The 15,032-nt window shown below is 41.3% G+C and overlaps 3 protein-coding genes across 5 annotated transcripts; 1 reads left to right on the top strand and 2 right to left on the bottom strand.

Moving 5' to 3' along the window:
• Nucleotides 1–1,055: 1,055 nt before the first annotated feature.
• LOC143485256 (solute carrier family 35 member C2-like) lies at nt 1,056–7,303 on the bottom strand. Of its 3 annotated transcripts, none has more exons than XM_076984619.1 (10): nt 7,111–7,303; nt 6,616–6,779; nt 6,332–6,482; nt 5,861–5,924; nt 5,648–5,720; nt 4,562–4,730; nt 4,336–4,419; nt 3,989–4,164; nt 2,080–2,209; nt 1,056–1,938 (listed from the first exon to the last, which is right to left on the bottom strand). In XM_076984619.1, exons 2-10 carry the CDS (start codon nt 6,724–6,726, stop codon nt 1,820–1,822), a joined length of 1,077 nt encoding a protein of 358 aa, XP_076840734.1. In that variant the 5' UTR covers nt 6,727–6,779; nt 7,111–7,303; the 3' UTR covers nt 1,056–1,819. The 3 variants fall into 3 exon arrangements, with proteins under 3 accessions (XP_076840734.1, XP_076840735.1, XP_076840733.1); XM_076984620.1 differs by having other exon boundaries at nt 6,332–6,398; nt 6,616–6,783; XM_076984618.1 differs by having other exon boundaries at nt 6,616–6,783.
• A 206-nt stretch (nt 7,304–7,509) lies between these two features.
• On the top strand, nt 7,510–8,456 carry taf13 (TATA-box binding protein associated factor 13). The gene is made up of 2 exons (XM_076984622.1): nt 7,510–7,652; nt 7,780–8,456. Exon 2 carries the CDS (start codon nt 7,813–7,815, stop codon nt 8,185–8,187), a length of 375 nt encoding a protein of 124 aa, XP_076840737.1. The 5' UTR covers nt 7,510–7,652; nt 7,780–7,812; the 3' UTR covers nt 8,188–8,456.
• A 2,335-nt stretch (nt 8,457–10,791) lies between these two features.
• On the bottom strand, nt 10,792–13,295 carry LOC143484869 (troponin C, skeletal muscle-like). Its single transcript, XM_076983880.1, has 6 exons — nt 13,146–13,295; nt 12,196–12,247; nt 11,936–12,079; nt 11,702–11,816; nt 11,480–11,616; nt 10,792–11,273 (listed from the first exon to the last, which is right to left on the bottom strand). The coding sequence occupies exons 1-6, from the start codon at nt 13,146–13,148 to the stop codon at nt 11,242–11,244; spliced, it is 483 nt and encodes a 160-aa protein (XP_076839995.1). The 5' UTR covers nt 13,149–13,295; the 3' UTR covers nt 10,792–11,241.
• Nucleotides 13,296–15,032: the final 1,737 nt, after the last annotated feature.

The raw sequence follows: 15,032 nt of genomic DNA on the forward strand, positions 1-15,032 counted from the left end.
ATCTCGTAGATCAGCTAGCAGGAACATACCTACTGCCTGGGGAAGCAATCTTCACTCATTAGTCCAAATCTGTGGGACTCCTCTGGACCTGAGGACTCTTGAGAATCAATATGCATTTATGTAGATCTTCTTCTTTTAGCTTTATTTGGACACTTCATTATTTCATATGCTGTAATCTATTGATTTCAACTAAAATCTATTAATGATAAAATAGCAAGACACTATAAGTAATGGGCACCAGGCCTAGCATGCAGAGATATAGAATGGAAAGATGACATTCAGTTACCACAAATGTAACATATGGTTGATAGATGTAAGTAAATAGCAACATTGTGTCGCTACAGTTGCCACGGAATCACTGGTCTGCTTGTGCTTTCCATGGGAACTATAGATGGTCTGTGATGGGACCAGATCCTCAGAACCAACATGAAGACTTTTTCCTCCCAGCACTGGTTATTCATCTCCTTCCTCCTTACGGCCAGATGCACATGTTCAAACTCTCTTCTTGAGTTGGCAGCTTGGATGATCTGGTGCTATTTTAATAATTACTTGTAGAAATGCAAACTTTTTTCATTATTTATGATTAAATCCTGTCCTGAGTGATGAAGACATTTAACAGATTTACACAATTCTATTTTCTTTGGTCATAAAATAGTTTTATATCAATTAACAAAACATAATTGAATATTTTCCTTTGGAAGATATTTTAAGGCTCTCTTGCATTTGAGGAAGAGTAAACCTTTTAGTTTTCAGTTTTAGACAGATTAGATGTTCTTCTCAGAAATGTAGCAGTAAATAATGAATATGATGAACCTTTACAAATAAACCAAATTAAGGATAAAATCTTTGCAAACTCTCTTTTGCAAAATTCACCTTATACACCTTATTCACTGTCCCGCATCTCAAAATACACCTTATTCACTGTCCTGCATCTCAAAATACACCTTATTCACTGTCCTGCATCTTGGGGAGAGATGAAAACTGGCCATGATTTAAACACATGAGCCGAGTTGTTGGGAGGAGCGCGTGTAGTTCACACATTTGTTTTCAGGTAGTGGGGAAACAAGGGTCAAGTTCTTTATTTAAAGTCATTAAAGTTGATTAGTATTCAGTACATAATTACCAAAACTATTACTACTACTTCTCAAAATAGCATCACTTAGCAAAAGCAGGCAGTAGTGCTTATGTAAACACAAATGTGTAAGGCCACATGGTGATTGGTCCTGAGTTCTGACTGAGAATGTCGTCCTGCTTCTGGCTGCACAACCCAAATAAATAAACTCTAGTGTTGTTGCTACAAATCAACTCAATACAACTCACAACTCAAATGTGCTACCAACACTGTTTAAAACACAACATTTGTGATCTGTATAAAATAAAAAAATAAAATAAAAAACCCACAATGTTCCATCTTGTAATTTTGTATATACATCTTTCAGTCTGGTCAAGGAGATTGGTGGCCCAGTTTTCAGTACTTTATCCATGTGATATGAAAACCTTTAATTGATGCAGGAATCTGTAAAGGCGGTTTTGCTGTGTAAAGTCCTGAACTAGACCTGGTTATGTTCAGCTACTAAACTGCCTCTGCAGTGGTCCCTCCGTCTGCTTGGGATCACAGAGGTCTCTGCACCTCACACCACTGCTCCACAGTATTACAGACCTGAACAACCAAGCTTTCTAAAAGCTTCTGACCGTGACACTACACACGTGCTACTGCGTCTGTGTTCTACTGGACCATCAAGGCCCCTGCAGCTGACACAACGCGCAGAGTCTGTTCCTGCTTTCTAAATTTGGGGACTGACAAACTTATATTCGCCTTTCAGTGGTCATCTTCATCATCTTGCTCTTCATACACGTCCTCTCTGGAGGTAAGAAGAGGGAGCTCCATTTCTGGGTGGTCCCGACCACCCGGCAGCAATCTTAATGTCGGCCCGTTACCTAAGACAGAAGAAGTGATGAAGTGGAGAATAACCCTCTGAAGGAAGAAAGATCATTTACGTTGGTAATGCCAGTGGCTCAGGCGGAGGGGTGAGGTGTGTGTGACACACACACACACACACACACACACACGTAAGTTACCTTTGCTGTAGTGCATCTTCAGGCCCACGTGCAGCGAGATACCAGACAGACACACAACAAAGCCCAGCCAGTTCACCGGGCTCATCCGGTCTCCCAGAAACTCTACTGCCAACAGTAGAATACAAACCTCCTGTACACACACGTGGGAGGGGGTGTAAAACCATCCATGAGTGATCCTGAACAGTAGCATTTGTTTAAGAACAGGATTATATCTACAACAAAAAATAGTAAGAATGCAAAAATAAGAGCAATAATAAGAATGACCATACAATTATAATTGTTGCAACATTTGTTTTTGGCAAATTCCTTTCCTGTGGTGATAGATATGAGGATATAATAATCTTTATCTTCTATGTATTCACTATTTTCTGTTAAGGACTCTGTAAACTGTTTTAAAGAAAGTTTATTTTATTCATTTAATATTTATTCAATTTAATTATTTAATGTTTGTTAAATGGAAGGATGAATTACATAGGACGTTTACAAATTAATATTTAATGCTTTAAAGCTATCAGTTTTACACTTCTAGTCTATATTAGCATTCATCTTAAGCATTTATCCTTCATTATTGTTTTTGTTTCTTTGAAAAATAATCTTTAATTAAAAATGTGATTTCATCTAACCACTGAGAAAACATGCTTTCTTCCATGTACGTGCTTGCCTCTAATAATTTACCAATAATGATACCAATAACTTTGGTATCACACTCCAGAAGGAAACCTTTGACATTATTATAGAAATAGTTCAAAGATCTGGTGCTTTTTCAAACGTAGTGGAAAACCGTACCTTTGGGATGTCTGCATTATTATTAGGTGTTAGGGATGAATAAATAAAGTGTGAATAGGGTATTTATTGATAATAATAAGTCTTATTTATATATCACCATTCATGATCTCAAGGACACTTTACATCTTTACACACACACACAAAAAACCCAAACGTTAGGAAATATTGGGAAAATAAATATGTTAAATATATTTAGAGCATTAGGATCCTTTTCTACTCTACAACTGTTAGTTAGATTTTGAGTTTGTGAATCTTAAACATCTTCCTTTGACCATAAAGCCTACAGTTAAATGACTCCTCAGGTTTTGCCGCTAGTTAATACCTTGAGAGTAAGATCTCTAAAACTGTTCCAAAATCTGATTTGATCTAAATGAAACTCCGAGTGTGTGATCTTCAAATGTTAGGAAGCCACTCTCTTCATAAACCATACAGTTATGTGACTTGAATATTAAAATGCTTACATTACTAAAAACGAGCAAAAACGCTGCAGGGTCCATATTATCCTGAATAAGTAATAGTAGAAAAAAACCATTGTGTTCTTGTGACCTCAGACAGGCATGTGCTCGGACAGCAAGAGTTCCCTTACACCGAAAACAAAATGTCACACCGTAATGTCGAGACTGAGAGCACTGATATTAATGGCATATGCACAGTATTTCCACTGTTTACATGTCTTCCCAGAACAAACCTGCTAGATGGTGTATGCTTGCATACACCATGTGCAAAGGAAAATTAAAATTAAACTCCAGTTCATCAAATCTTTGTGGTTAGTGACTCACCAGAACAAAATTACTGACTTTTATTTGAAACTCTTTTCACACTCAATCGTTCCAAGGAAGACGAGGAAATGTGCAGTGCTTATTACAAACAGTAGAGGGCAGTCACTCCCTTTCCTTCACTCAGGAAAAGGGAAGCAGGACTGCATGACGTTCACTTCAGTCTCAAGAACATCTGTGCAACATCAGATTTAGTCTACACCCTTAAACAAGTGAAGCCATGTTGAAAACTTGAACACTGTCACTACAGACCATGCTTATTCAGAGGAATTGAAATAGCAAGCCAGTGAGATTTGCAATGATAGAGTTCTTACATTTCAGCCCAACTGCAGTGAATGGGTATTCACCTTAAAGATGCCTGCGATGGAGAGCGTGAGGCTGGAGGTGCGGGAGACCAACAGGAACTCTGACAAACCCAGTCCAAACGCCAGGGAGCCGCCCACAGCCAGCGCCAGGACAGAGGAGAGCAGCGGCTGGAGCTCACTCACCCGGAACAGCTTGTCTGTGGTGCACAGACTCAGCCCTGCTCATTCATTCATTCAAACACACACACACACACACACAGACAGAGACACACACACACACACACACACACACAGACAGAGACACACACACACACACACGTGAGTGGAGATACAATACTTCAGAAGCAACTATTAAAGCCTGAATAAGGAAGAGAAACTACCTGACTTACCCTCGTTCAGAACAAAAAGGGGAAACAGACCCAAAAACATGAGCGGCTGCAGGTGATACATGGTGTCAACGGGGTTCTGGAGCCCTGTAGGAAGGCATTAGAAGACAGAACGTACACATTCTAAAAGAAACAACACAAACGTGTTTATAATTGGGTCATTAAAGAATGGTCAATCAAACAAACAAAGTTCTAGTGTCCCTCATCCCTGTGAGTGGCTCATACTGACCGAGCTCTGCTTTCTGCATGAGGACCTGAGTGAGGGTCCAGCGGATCCCCCCGATGAAAGAGGCCAGCAGTACCATGATGAAGCCCTCCGTGTTAAACTGCGTGGACTTGAGTGTGAACATGAACAGGCCCCCTGCTATCAGCACCACCACCAGGATCAGAAACAGGTTCTGTCAAAACGAAATGATGAAAGAAAACTTCATAACATCGTAACACCAATTCAGCAGGAGAACACCTGCATGCCTTCAATCATGATTTTACCACACGACTACTGCACTTCACGTCCATGGAATGCAGAGCTCCAAGTACCTGTTTTTGACATTTTCCAGAAAGCCATTAGTATTAATAGCAAAGTAGACCCTCTGGTAAAAGTGCCCTAAAACTCTAATCTTCACAGTGTGAGCTGAGGCCTCAAGCTGTGAAGCATTTAAGCCTCTTTCACAATAATGTTTTCAATGTCATTGCTTAAGCTGAAGAGGAAGTGGGCCACCAAACATTCAGTGTGAATTGTAGTGATTGTACAGTACACTAAGAACAATGAATAGCACACTTTCTCATGAAATATAAATAGCCAAGATAATTGGTTTCAGAAATTCTAGGGCAAATGTGCCCATAACCCTGAATAAAACCCCTTCTCAGAAATTCAAGGTGTAATATTTGTAATTGTAGAGTTTAAAGTATAAAGTACTGTATCTGATAAAATGAATCATAATAATATTAATCTATTAGGCTATAACAAATATGAATCAGATCTCTAACTTCACCAAACACTTTTAGAATCTGTACTCATAGGTGTAAATGCCCACTGGCCTGACTTTAATTGGAAAAGACAGCAGAGTGCTTCAGATCTTTAAGTCACATGTGAAGGAGCAGTACTCTCAGTATGCTGAGATGTTCCCTTACTGGTAACCCTGTGCTGGCATGCTTTAGACATACCGGTGGGTAACAATAGCCCCCATGAACCGAATCCCTCTCCAGTGAGGAGTGAGATCAAGACGTCAGATATCCACGACATCAAGAAATGTCTGCACTAAAACACTGGAGCTTTCAATGGAGCAATGCAAGTCAAATAAAGGTCTCATCTCACCGGTTCCTCCAGTTTGAAGACCAGGGAGAAAAACAAGATGAAAAGGACGGCTGAAGACTTGGTCATTGTGTACCTGCAGGAGACACAAGCTGATGAGACCTTTCCACAATGTCCGTGATGTTTTATCCTTATTCATTATATAAAAGGCTGAGCGACTGGTTTACTCTCTCTGTCCCCCTCAGGACATAAGCATACTTGCAAAGTCATACTCACAGACTGATAGTAATAAAAAGGAAGCTCCAATTGGATAAGCCAATGTCTAGTGCAGTTGCCAGTGCTGAAAGTTAAAAGATGTTGAAGATGTTAAACAGCTTTTCAAAACTGCTGGCAGCTGTCACAGATGTAAATACAGATGTGTAGCTTTTGGAGACAAAATTTTAATTAATGGACACAAAAATAAGGTTGTTGGCCATGCCAGGTATTGCCATTTGATGTGTAATTATGCTGAAACCAGACAACATTCTTCAGACTGCAAAACCAAAAGCTGTCGGTAGATTAACAACTCCTAAACATGCCACATAGTCACATAGATTGGCTTGGACTTCTGCCCTGTATACACTCAGTGCGATAAGGTCAGTTATCTTATCATACCTACCTCAACCACCGTTTTATGAGCGAGCGAAATATGAGCGAATGCGAGTTTATATTCCAGAAAAATACAACCAGCATGTGCGTTTATCTAACCTGTTGGTGCCACCTTGTAGAGGTACTCTTTCCAGCTGAGAGTGACTCTGGGCTTCCGTGTCCAGCACTGCATGGCGCGGCGAGTCAACGCAGACAGGCAAAATATAATGGTGAGATGAGCCAGCGTCATGAACAACGGGAAATGGAAACCCTAGGAACATGGGGAGAGTGATGGAGACACAGAGATCCATACACACACACACTGAGTACAACTGAAAATATGACTCCCATCAAGAACAGAGTAAAGAAAGAAGGAAAACGTGAGGAAATTGCATATGCCTCACCTTCATGAGCCATTTGTTGTAGAAAGTGATTCCAATAGAGAAGATATAGTAGAAAACGACAAGGCCCACATTGCGGAGAGCGCGCAAGGCGATGGGCAGGGGGCATGTCATGATGGCACCCTCGGTCTGGGCACTTCCAGGGTTTCCGGGTAAGAGTCCGATGTCTAACTAACACAAGAAGGCAACTGTAAGAACCACCACGACAGCCGAAGATAATCCATCTAACCTGTTGATTTGAACTCTGCAACACGATCAGCCACATACAACAGTGTTACCAAACTGATGACATTAACTAGAATGGTAGCTAGACAACTTTGTACGCAGATGTGTGAAGCTGACCGTCGATAGCAAGAAAGCGAAAAGATAAAATGTCCAGTGCTGCAGTTGCGTTTGTCATTCTCTGAAACAGTGTAATGTAGTCAACGATCTGATCAAGGACTGAAAGTGTTGTCCACCTATCTGATCAACATCACCTATTTGAGCAGATGTTCTTACCTCGCTTGTGACATTTTCCTGTACAATAAGAAACTGGTTGCAGTAACACAATTATGTTACCATAACTGTTCTCTTCTACGGAACACTAAAAGCAGCTACTGATGCGGATATATGACACGTAGGTACCGGTGTGGACAGGGTCCATGTTGTAGCGTCGCTCCGCTCCACTAGCAGCGGCTACGTTGTTCTGACGTGGACATGCGGTGCACGCCGGGAATCCTGAAACTTTAACTATAAAAAACATCGCCTACTATTAAAAACCGATCTCTAATAAATTCTAATTGAAATTCAGAAATGGTTCTGTTATTGTCTGTATTTTGGTTTTAGTAATTAGGATTTTTATAGACTTTTTTATGGAGTGGTCACGTTGAAACCGTCAGTCGCGTTGTATTTTGTGTACACCCCGCGCTGTAGGTGGCGCTGTTCACAGCAGCTCACCTAAGTGCAGCCGGAAGTGGGTCGTTAGCTAGCGGCGTTTCCTACCACAGCGCCAGTGTGTGTGTGTGTGACTGAAGTCAGTGCATTGTTTACACTGAAATTTGGTAAGTTACTTATGCTTCATCAAACGGCACACGTTTCTTTTATAGTATTGGTTGTTTGAGTACAGACACTGTATTATTCTGTGTTTTTAACTAACCGTTATTGTTGGTTCTTTTTACGTTTTGAAAGGCAACCGTAATTATAGCCGTTCCTAGCACAAATATGGCGGAAGAAGATGACGATCCAGGATTTGACGAGGATGTGGATGATGGTGGGAATGGCATAGATTCAGGTCATGGGAAAAGAAAGAGGCTTTTCTCGAAAGAACTTCGCTGCATGATGTATGGCTTTGGAGACGACCAGAATCCTTACACTGAGTCAGTGGACATACTCGAGGATCTGGTGATCGAGTTCATTACGGAGATGACCCACAAAGCAATGTCCATTGGACGTCAAGGACGTGTTCAGGTGGAGGATATAGTTTTCCTCATTCGGAAAGATCCAAGAAAGTTTGCCAGGGTCAAAGATCTACTGACGATGAACGAAGAGCTAAAGAGAGCGCGCAAAGCGTTTGATGAGGCAAATTATGGCTCCTAAACCATCACATAGGATGTGCTGGAAGTTAAAATGTTAAGCATGTCTGTGGTCAATGACTTGCGTGTAAACCTGTCCATGTTGGAAGAATATGTCTGTTTATTTTAAATTGGAAGTATTTTTCTCAGTTTTTTCTTTCTTTTTTTACCGAAAAATTAAATTTGAAATTGGAAAGAAACATTGATCATATTAGTCTACTTACTGGTGAGTGTCTCAGTAAAATACTGTAGATCTTGTTTTACAACTAACCAATAAAATACACATTTAAAGCACGAAGAAAATGTTTGTCTAATATGTGTTCTCAATTAAAAGGCTTACAAATAGATTTCTTAGAATTCTCTCCCCAATATTGACATTTCACAGAATCTGAACTAGGTCATCAGCCCCTAATAATTCACAAGTGGAACTCTGATAATGTTACTAATAATGCAGGAAATGGGCTCACTCAGCATATATGTACTCTAGGAACTTCCACTTTGCTTTCACATTTGTTGAAGGACGTCTAAAGGACTGTCTCTGGAAAACTTGTATAGTATACTATGATTTTACTACCTTTCTCTTTTGCATGCTCACTTGTTCTCTCTCTCTCTCTCTCTCTGTGTGTGTGTATCAAAAGCAATCATCAAGGTTTCACTTAAAAGCAGTTTAGCTTTCCAGGGCTAGGCCTGCCCACTGCTCTGGGCATGTGTGTACACTAGTGTGTATGTACAGCATAGATGCGTTAAATGCAGAGGACAATTCTGAATTTCCCTGCTGCGGGACTAATAAGGGTTTCTAAATTCTAAACAACTAGATTACTTATGGCGCATTTCCACTAGGGCCTGCTTGGCACGGTACGGTTCGATTCCCGACGGTTTGTGAGTGTTTCCATTAGTACCAGGACCCGTTTAGCCGGCCCCTTTGGGTACTTTTTTCGTACCGACTCGCTCGAGGTTCTAACCGTTCCGAAGCGGTACAGTTCTGTGACGTGGAGGGACAGCATGACACTGATTGGCCAGGGAGTGTCGTCACAGGTTGCGTCAGGAGAGCGACTCCTCCGCTATGCTATGGACTCCTCAGCCATTTTTAAAACCCAAGGAGCGAAGTCTGTTCCCTGGTCAAACGCCGACGTACAAACCTTTCTGTTAATAATCAGCGATAAAAAATCCAGGGCGAACTGGACGGGGCCACTAGAAATGTAAAGGTTTTTAGCGAGGTTTCCGCGCTAATGGCCACTCATGGCTACCAGCGGTCCGTTCAGCAGTGCCGGTCGGTCCAAGCTAAAAAAGCTTAACGCGATTACCGGGCGGTGAAGGACCATAACGGACGCAGCGGAGCAAACCGCAAAGACTGGAAATGGTTCCAGCAAATGGATGTCATATACGGTCACCGGCCAGCCAGTAACGGAAGAGAAAACGTGCTGGACACGGCGATGTCGGTGCTGGAGGCCACGGAGAATGGTGAGTGTATTGTGATTTCACAGTTTTACTACTAGGCTCGTAAAAGATGTAATATGAACGTAATATGAACGCATCTATTGTAAACGCAGGAATTTAGAGCTGTGTTTGTAGTTAATGTTACCACCACAGTCACTACTGTACAATAGCTAGCTCTTAGCCTTGCTAGTTGCTAGTTAGCTGTAGCCATAGCAGCGATGACGTGCTACACATTTTGTGCAGTTACGCTATATTGTTGTTGCTTTCACGGGAATGCTTGTGTTTAATATTTGTTATTTTTTACGTTCAAGATTCCCCTTCCACTGACGAGGCGAGCGGAGTTGGCGGAAAATGTTTCCTTCAACCGGGCTTTCCTCGGGGTGCTTGGCGAACTTGTGAACACCATGCGAGACAGACGCCAGTAAAAGCACACAAAATGTTGCTTGTAGTACTATAAATATTTATTTCATATAAAGCTATACGTATATATTTGCTTTTTGCACTTTTTAAAACTATAACTATATTATTTACATATGTTGTACTTTAAATATCTATATTTCATAATAAAGTTTGATTTCATTTGATTGTATGACTGATGCTTTTTATGCAGGGTGTGTTCAGCCTGTTTGAGTAATACCAAATTATTATCAATAATTAGAGCAACCACATACAATAATGAAGATAAAGATAAATAAGATACAATAATGCTATTTGTTAAGGGGTGTTGTGCCGGTGTTGTGGTCGCATACAAATGATGTCACGACACTACAACCCGCGCGCCAACAGCGACTCCACCCACATTGGGGTGGTTCACCATTGTAATGGAAACACAACGCGACCGTACCGTTCCGTTGCGAAGCGACCCGTATCGAACCGTACCGCGCCAAGCAGGCCCTAGTGGAAATGCGCCATAGGTGGCAGTAACATGGCTGTTTCATAACTTGAAGAAAGATCACTGTGCAAAAAATACTGCCCCTTTCAATAAGCCTCAATAACCAGTATGTCATGTATTGAGCTGGGACAAAAGGGAAAAGTTGATCTATGTCTGTCTGTCTGTTTATCTGTCTGTCTGTACTATAAGTAGTAATTTGTTCAATGACACTGGGAAAGAAAAAAAGAAAAAAAAACTTTATTGATATATTCCTCAGAACAATAGCTTACAGATCTAAACATTAGACCAACTAAACACAAGCATGTTTTTGGATTTTTTATTCCATTATTTCAAGCATTTGTTCTTAAATACAATGATGGGTTATGGTTTTAGCCTTGGTCTAAGCAGCGATAACATGCTGCTGATCTAGTCTAAGTCTAGACTAAAACGCCCAGTAATGTGGGGTCTACCACAATATGTGTTCTCGATGTTCTGAGCACCGCCATGTGACGGTGTTGGGAACCACATATCACAGCTTGGCTCTTCTGGACTTGCAGGAACATGTGGGTCAACCGAACCTCAGAATTGCAATCGTTGTGTGCTGAACCTTGGCAAACCCCACCAGGGTGCCTGTCTGTATGTCTGTTGAAGCGGCATGGCTTTATCAAGATGGTGGAGGAGTGGCATCGGACCATATGTCGGACAAAAGGGAGGGTTATGGTTTGAGTTGACTGGGGTTAAGGGGGACAGGAATGTCCATGAGTCTCTGTTTTACTGCACATTCTCCATCATCTTGAGGAATTCTAAAAAATAAAATAAAACGAAGCATCATAGTGAGCAATTAAATTGGTGCGATCCTCCAATTTAAGTGATGCATTTTTATGTCATCTTTCATAATGTATAAATATTTCCCATGGTATAAGCATCATTAATATATCATGTACAACGCACAGACTTTTTAAAAAGGCATTACTTTCAGTGACGCTTTACTATGCACCAAGCAACGTACCGTCAAAGTCCAGCATGCCATCTGCGTTCTTGTCTCCGTCTTTCAGAAGCTCATCGATCTCATCTTCTGTGATAGCCTCACCAGTACTGCGGATGATCTCGGCAAACTCATCTCTGTCGATGTAGCCGTCAGCGTTCCTGTGGACAAAAAACGTGTCGGGTACTGGATCGTCGTGGTGTCGTTTTCGAAGTAAAGTGCGCACGAGCGTCTTAAGTGACGTACTTGTCGAACACGCGGAAGCACTCTGCCAACTCTTCCTCGCTCTTGCCGGCCTGGTCCTCCTTTAGCAATCTCACCATCATGACCAAGAACTCCTCAAAGTCGATAGTTCCGCTGCCTAAGATTTATATACATTTTATAAAATATTTTTTACATTTTATAACATTCTTGTCGGTGTATAATCATTTTGGATTCATTCATATGGATGCACAAATGTCCACGGATGATTCCACGTACCGTCTTCATCGACCTCTTCTATAATCTCAGCTAACTCCTCTCTTGTTGGGTTCTGACCCAGCATCCTCATCACGGTACCCAACTCTTTGGTGCTGATGTCGCCGCCACCATCGGTGTCGAACATGTCGAAGGCAGCCTTGAACTCTGTCAATCAGAGAACTTAAAAATTATTACAGAAATGCAATATTTTGTACATATTTATTATGTATAAATTGGACAAATTATAAAGTAATGTTTGTAATTTTTTATCGCACTCTTACCGGCAAGCATCTCCTCGCTCAAGTAGGAGCGGGCCTCCTGTTGCGCGTCAGTCTACGAAACACAACAGCTGCTTAAAATGTGCAATTAATATTATTCCGTAATCATATTTCCTTGCCACCATACATCGACGAGATAATTGGTTATTTTTATTGTTACCATTTTAGTTTATATATAAACTTTATTGCGGTCCCTCCGTTGATTTAAAACGCGGAGGCCTTTTCCATGCAGTTGCGCACTGCAGTTGGTGCATTACTTCTATTTTAAGGATCAGCAGGTTATCTCCCCGGACAGTGACTCTACATGGTAATTCCGAAATATAACTCGCGGAATGTGTCGCCTAAGCATGTAATTCGGCCACACAAACACTGCTGACGGACTCCGGATCAGATAGCGGGTCACCATCCGTCTCCAAGTTTACTGGCTCCCCGCCAGTTTGGCTTTCCATGCTGCTACATTATAACCGCAAAAAATAATGACTGTTCAAATACAACTAACTAATGTTGTTCTAAACTACTAATAACTGCTGCTCACATGCAAAAGACATTATGAATTACACACATGATCTTGAAGAAATCGTGTTAGCCTGCAGGGCTAAAAATAAGGCTAGACAGTTTTTTTTCTGTAAAGCGGGTCTAAATAGTATGAATGTTTTCATGCATAACACGTCTATTCAATATCTCCTGAGATAGTTTAAATTGCACGAATATTCCTCATTCTTCATTCTTCATAACGTCTTCATTCAGTTTTTAAGTAATTGTAAGATTAATTTTAGATAATCCAATGTACTGAATATGTCCATGCCTCGTCATTAAACTTTCATGAATTACTTAGATACTTTAAATATGTAATTTGAATAGCAAATATTTGGTTGTATACCGCTAGCATTAGTATAGAGTTATATATTTTTCTGCTTTCATGCTTTAATTAACAGGATTATTTGATCTCTTACCATGTCTGTGGATTAGTTTTTCCCACTATTATCCACCAAACAAGCCCAAAGGAGTGGTCAATCCGTGTGCACCTCAACAGATAGACTAGACGTCAAGTGAGAGTTCAGACACACTTTAAACAGGTCACCGAAGACACGCCCCTTTGCATTCACAGCCCTCCCAGAATTAGAATGTTGAACTTTTAGGGTTCTGAGGCACTGTCAGGCCAATGGTATCCTGTAAAACGGCAGATCTCGTTTTGACAGGGAAATTTTAAGACCATAAATTTTTTGTCTTCCTGCAGAAAAATACCATAAAACGAGGAGCTTAAGATGCAGAAGTTGTGGTAATAACTGTGGTAAAAGTTCTGACCTAACAATAATTATTCCATGAGACCCAAGTTACAACGTCTTACTACAAGTGCTCCATTCAGAGGTGACAAATGGCGTGGAATATGTTTACAACTAAATCAAGAAATTACACGATGCAACTGCACCAGTATATGCAAGCTAAGAACTATATATATATAATATATGCAAGCTAAGAACTATCCACCATAGAAGGAAGATGGAAAAATATTTTTATGCTGAAAAGTCTTCTTTTGACACTGACCAGACTTATTAATAGTGGTCTGTTAGATCCTTTTTTAAAATTATGGAATGTATTTTCTTTAAAGCATTTTGACTGAAATTCACGCGAATAACACCCTGAGTAGAATATTCTTTGGCTGAAGATTAACTCAGGGGAGGTGCTTAACCCCATGTCACAAGCATGAAACCGTAAACCCCAGAAGAAAAGTGCTGTCGTGCAGAACGTCAATGTTCCCTGAATAGCAAAACGATCCTGAGCGGTGCGAGGGTGTCTCAAGATATGCTCCGCCCTTTCCAAAACAAAAAACAAAAAAAGCAGTTCAGGTAGCCCATATCCCAGACAGCCCAGACCTGACACTCCATGTATGGTGCATGTTTCCTGAGTGAAGAAACATTAAGGACGCGGATTGGAGAAATGTAAGGAGGGAAGACTTGTGGTGTGTGTCTGTGCTTGTGTGTTGAGTGTGGTGCGGGGAGGGTTTCAACAGTTGCTTAAAAATGGGGTGAGGAAAGGGAGGAGATAAAGCACTCTATGCCCCACACCAGAAGCACAGTGTTTTAAATGGAGAATTTGAAGGTGGTTTTCTCAACAGGAGCAATGGCACCCTGCTCTTAAGCCCAACACTCGCTCATCAAGAGTCCCGGGACGCTCCTGAGTGTTGCATTTGGCTTGTGATGTCTCACTTTGGCATCACCATTCTGGAGCTTGCAATTACTGCACTGGTATGGTGTTCGAGTCACCTCCCACGTCAGTTTAAGACCTCGAAGTGTCAAAGGATCGTACGGATCGTCAGCTTGAAGAACCACCAGAGCAAATATGACTGTTTTTTTCCTCCACTCTTCTTGTCTTGGATGAAAATTGTCTCAACGGTTTATGCTGTTGCTGTTATGTTGTGTCCAGTGTGCTGTTGCTGTTATGTTGTGTCCAGTGTGCTGTTGCTGTTATGTTGTGTCCAGTGTGCTGTTGCTGTTATGTTGTGTCCAGTGTGCTGTTCCTGTTATGTTGTGTCCAGTGTGCTCTTTTGCGAAGAGATGAGCTGTAATCTCTTCACATGGTCATATGCAAAGTGAAGATCCCCAAAGCATCTCCAGTGTAAGTAGGTAAGTATGTGTGGGGAAGAAGCAGAGAAACACTGGACGAAACGCAGAGCTGCTCAGGACAGCACGACAGAGGGAACATCACCATCCAAAAGCCCTGCAGGGCTGGGCTGGAGCTTCTGGAGAGTGAGGGAGTGAAAGAGGTGGGAGGGGTGCTCGATCACCTTCGACTCAGGAATAGGTTTCTAGAAACAGGATATTCAGCCTCTTTCGAAGTGT

This window comes from Brachyhypopomus gauderio, chromosome 21, assembly GCF_052324685.1.
Source record: "Brachyhypopomus gauderio isolate BG-103 chromosome 21, BGAUD_0.2, whole genome shotgun sequence".
Classification (NCBI taxonomy): Eukaryota; Metazoa; Chordata; class Actinopteri; order Gymnotiformes; family Hypopomidae; genus Brachyhypopomus; species Brachyhypopomus gauderio.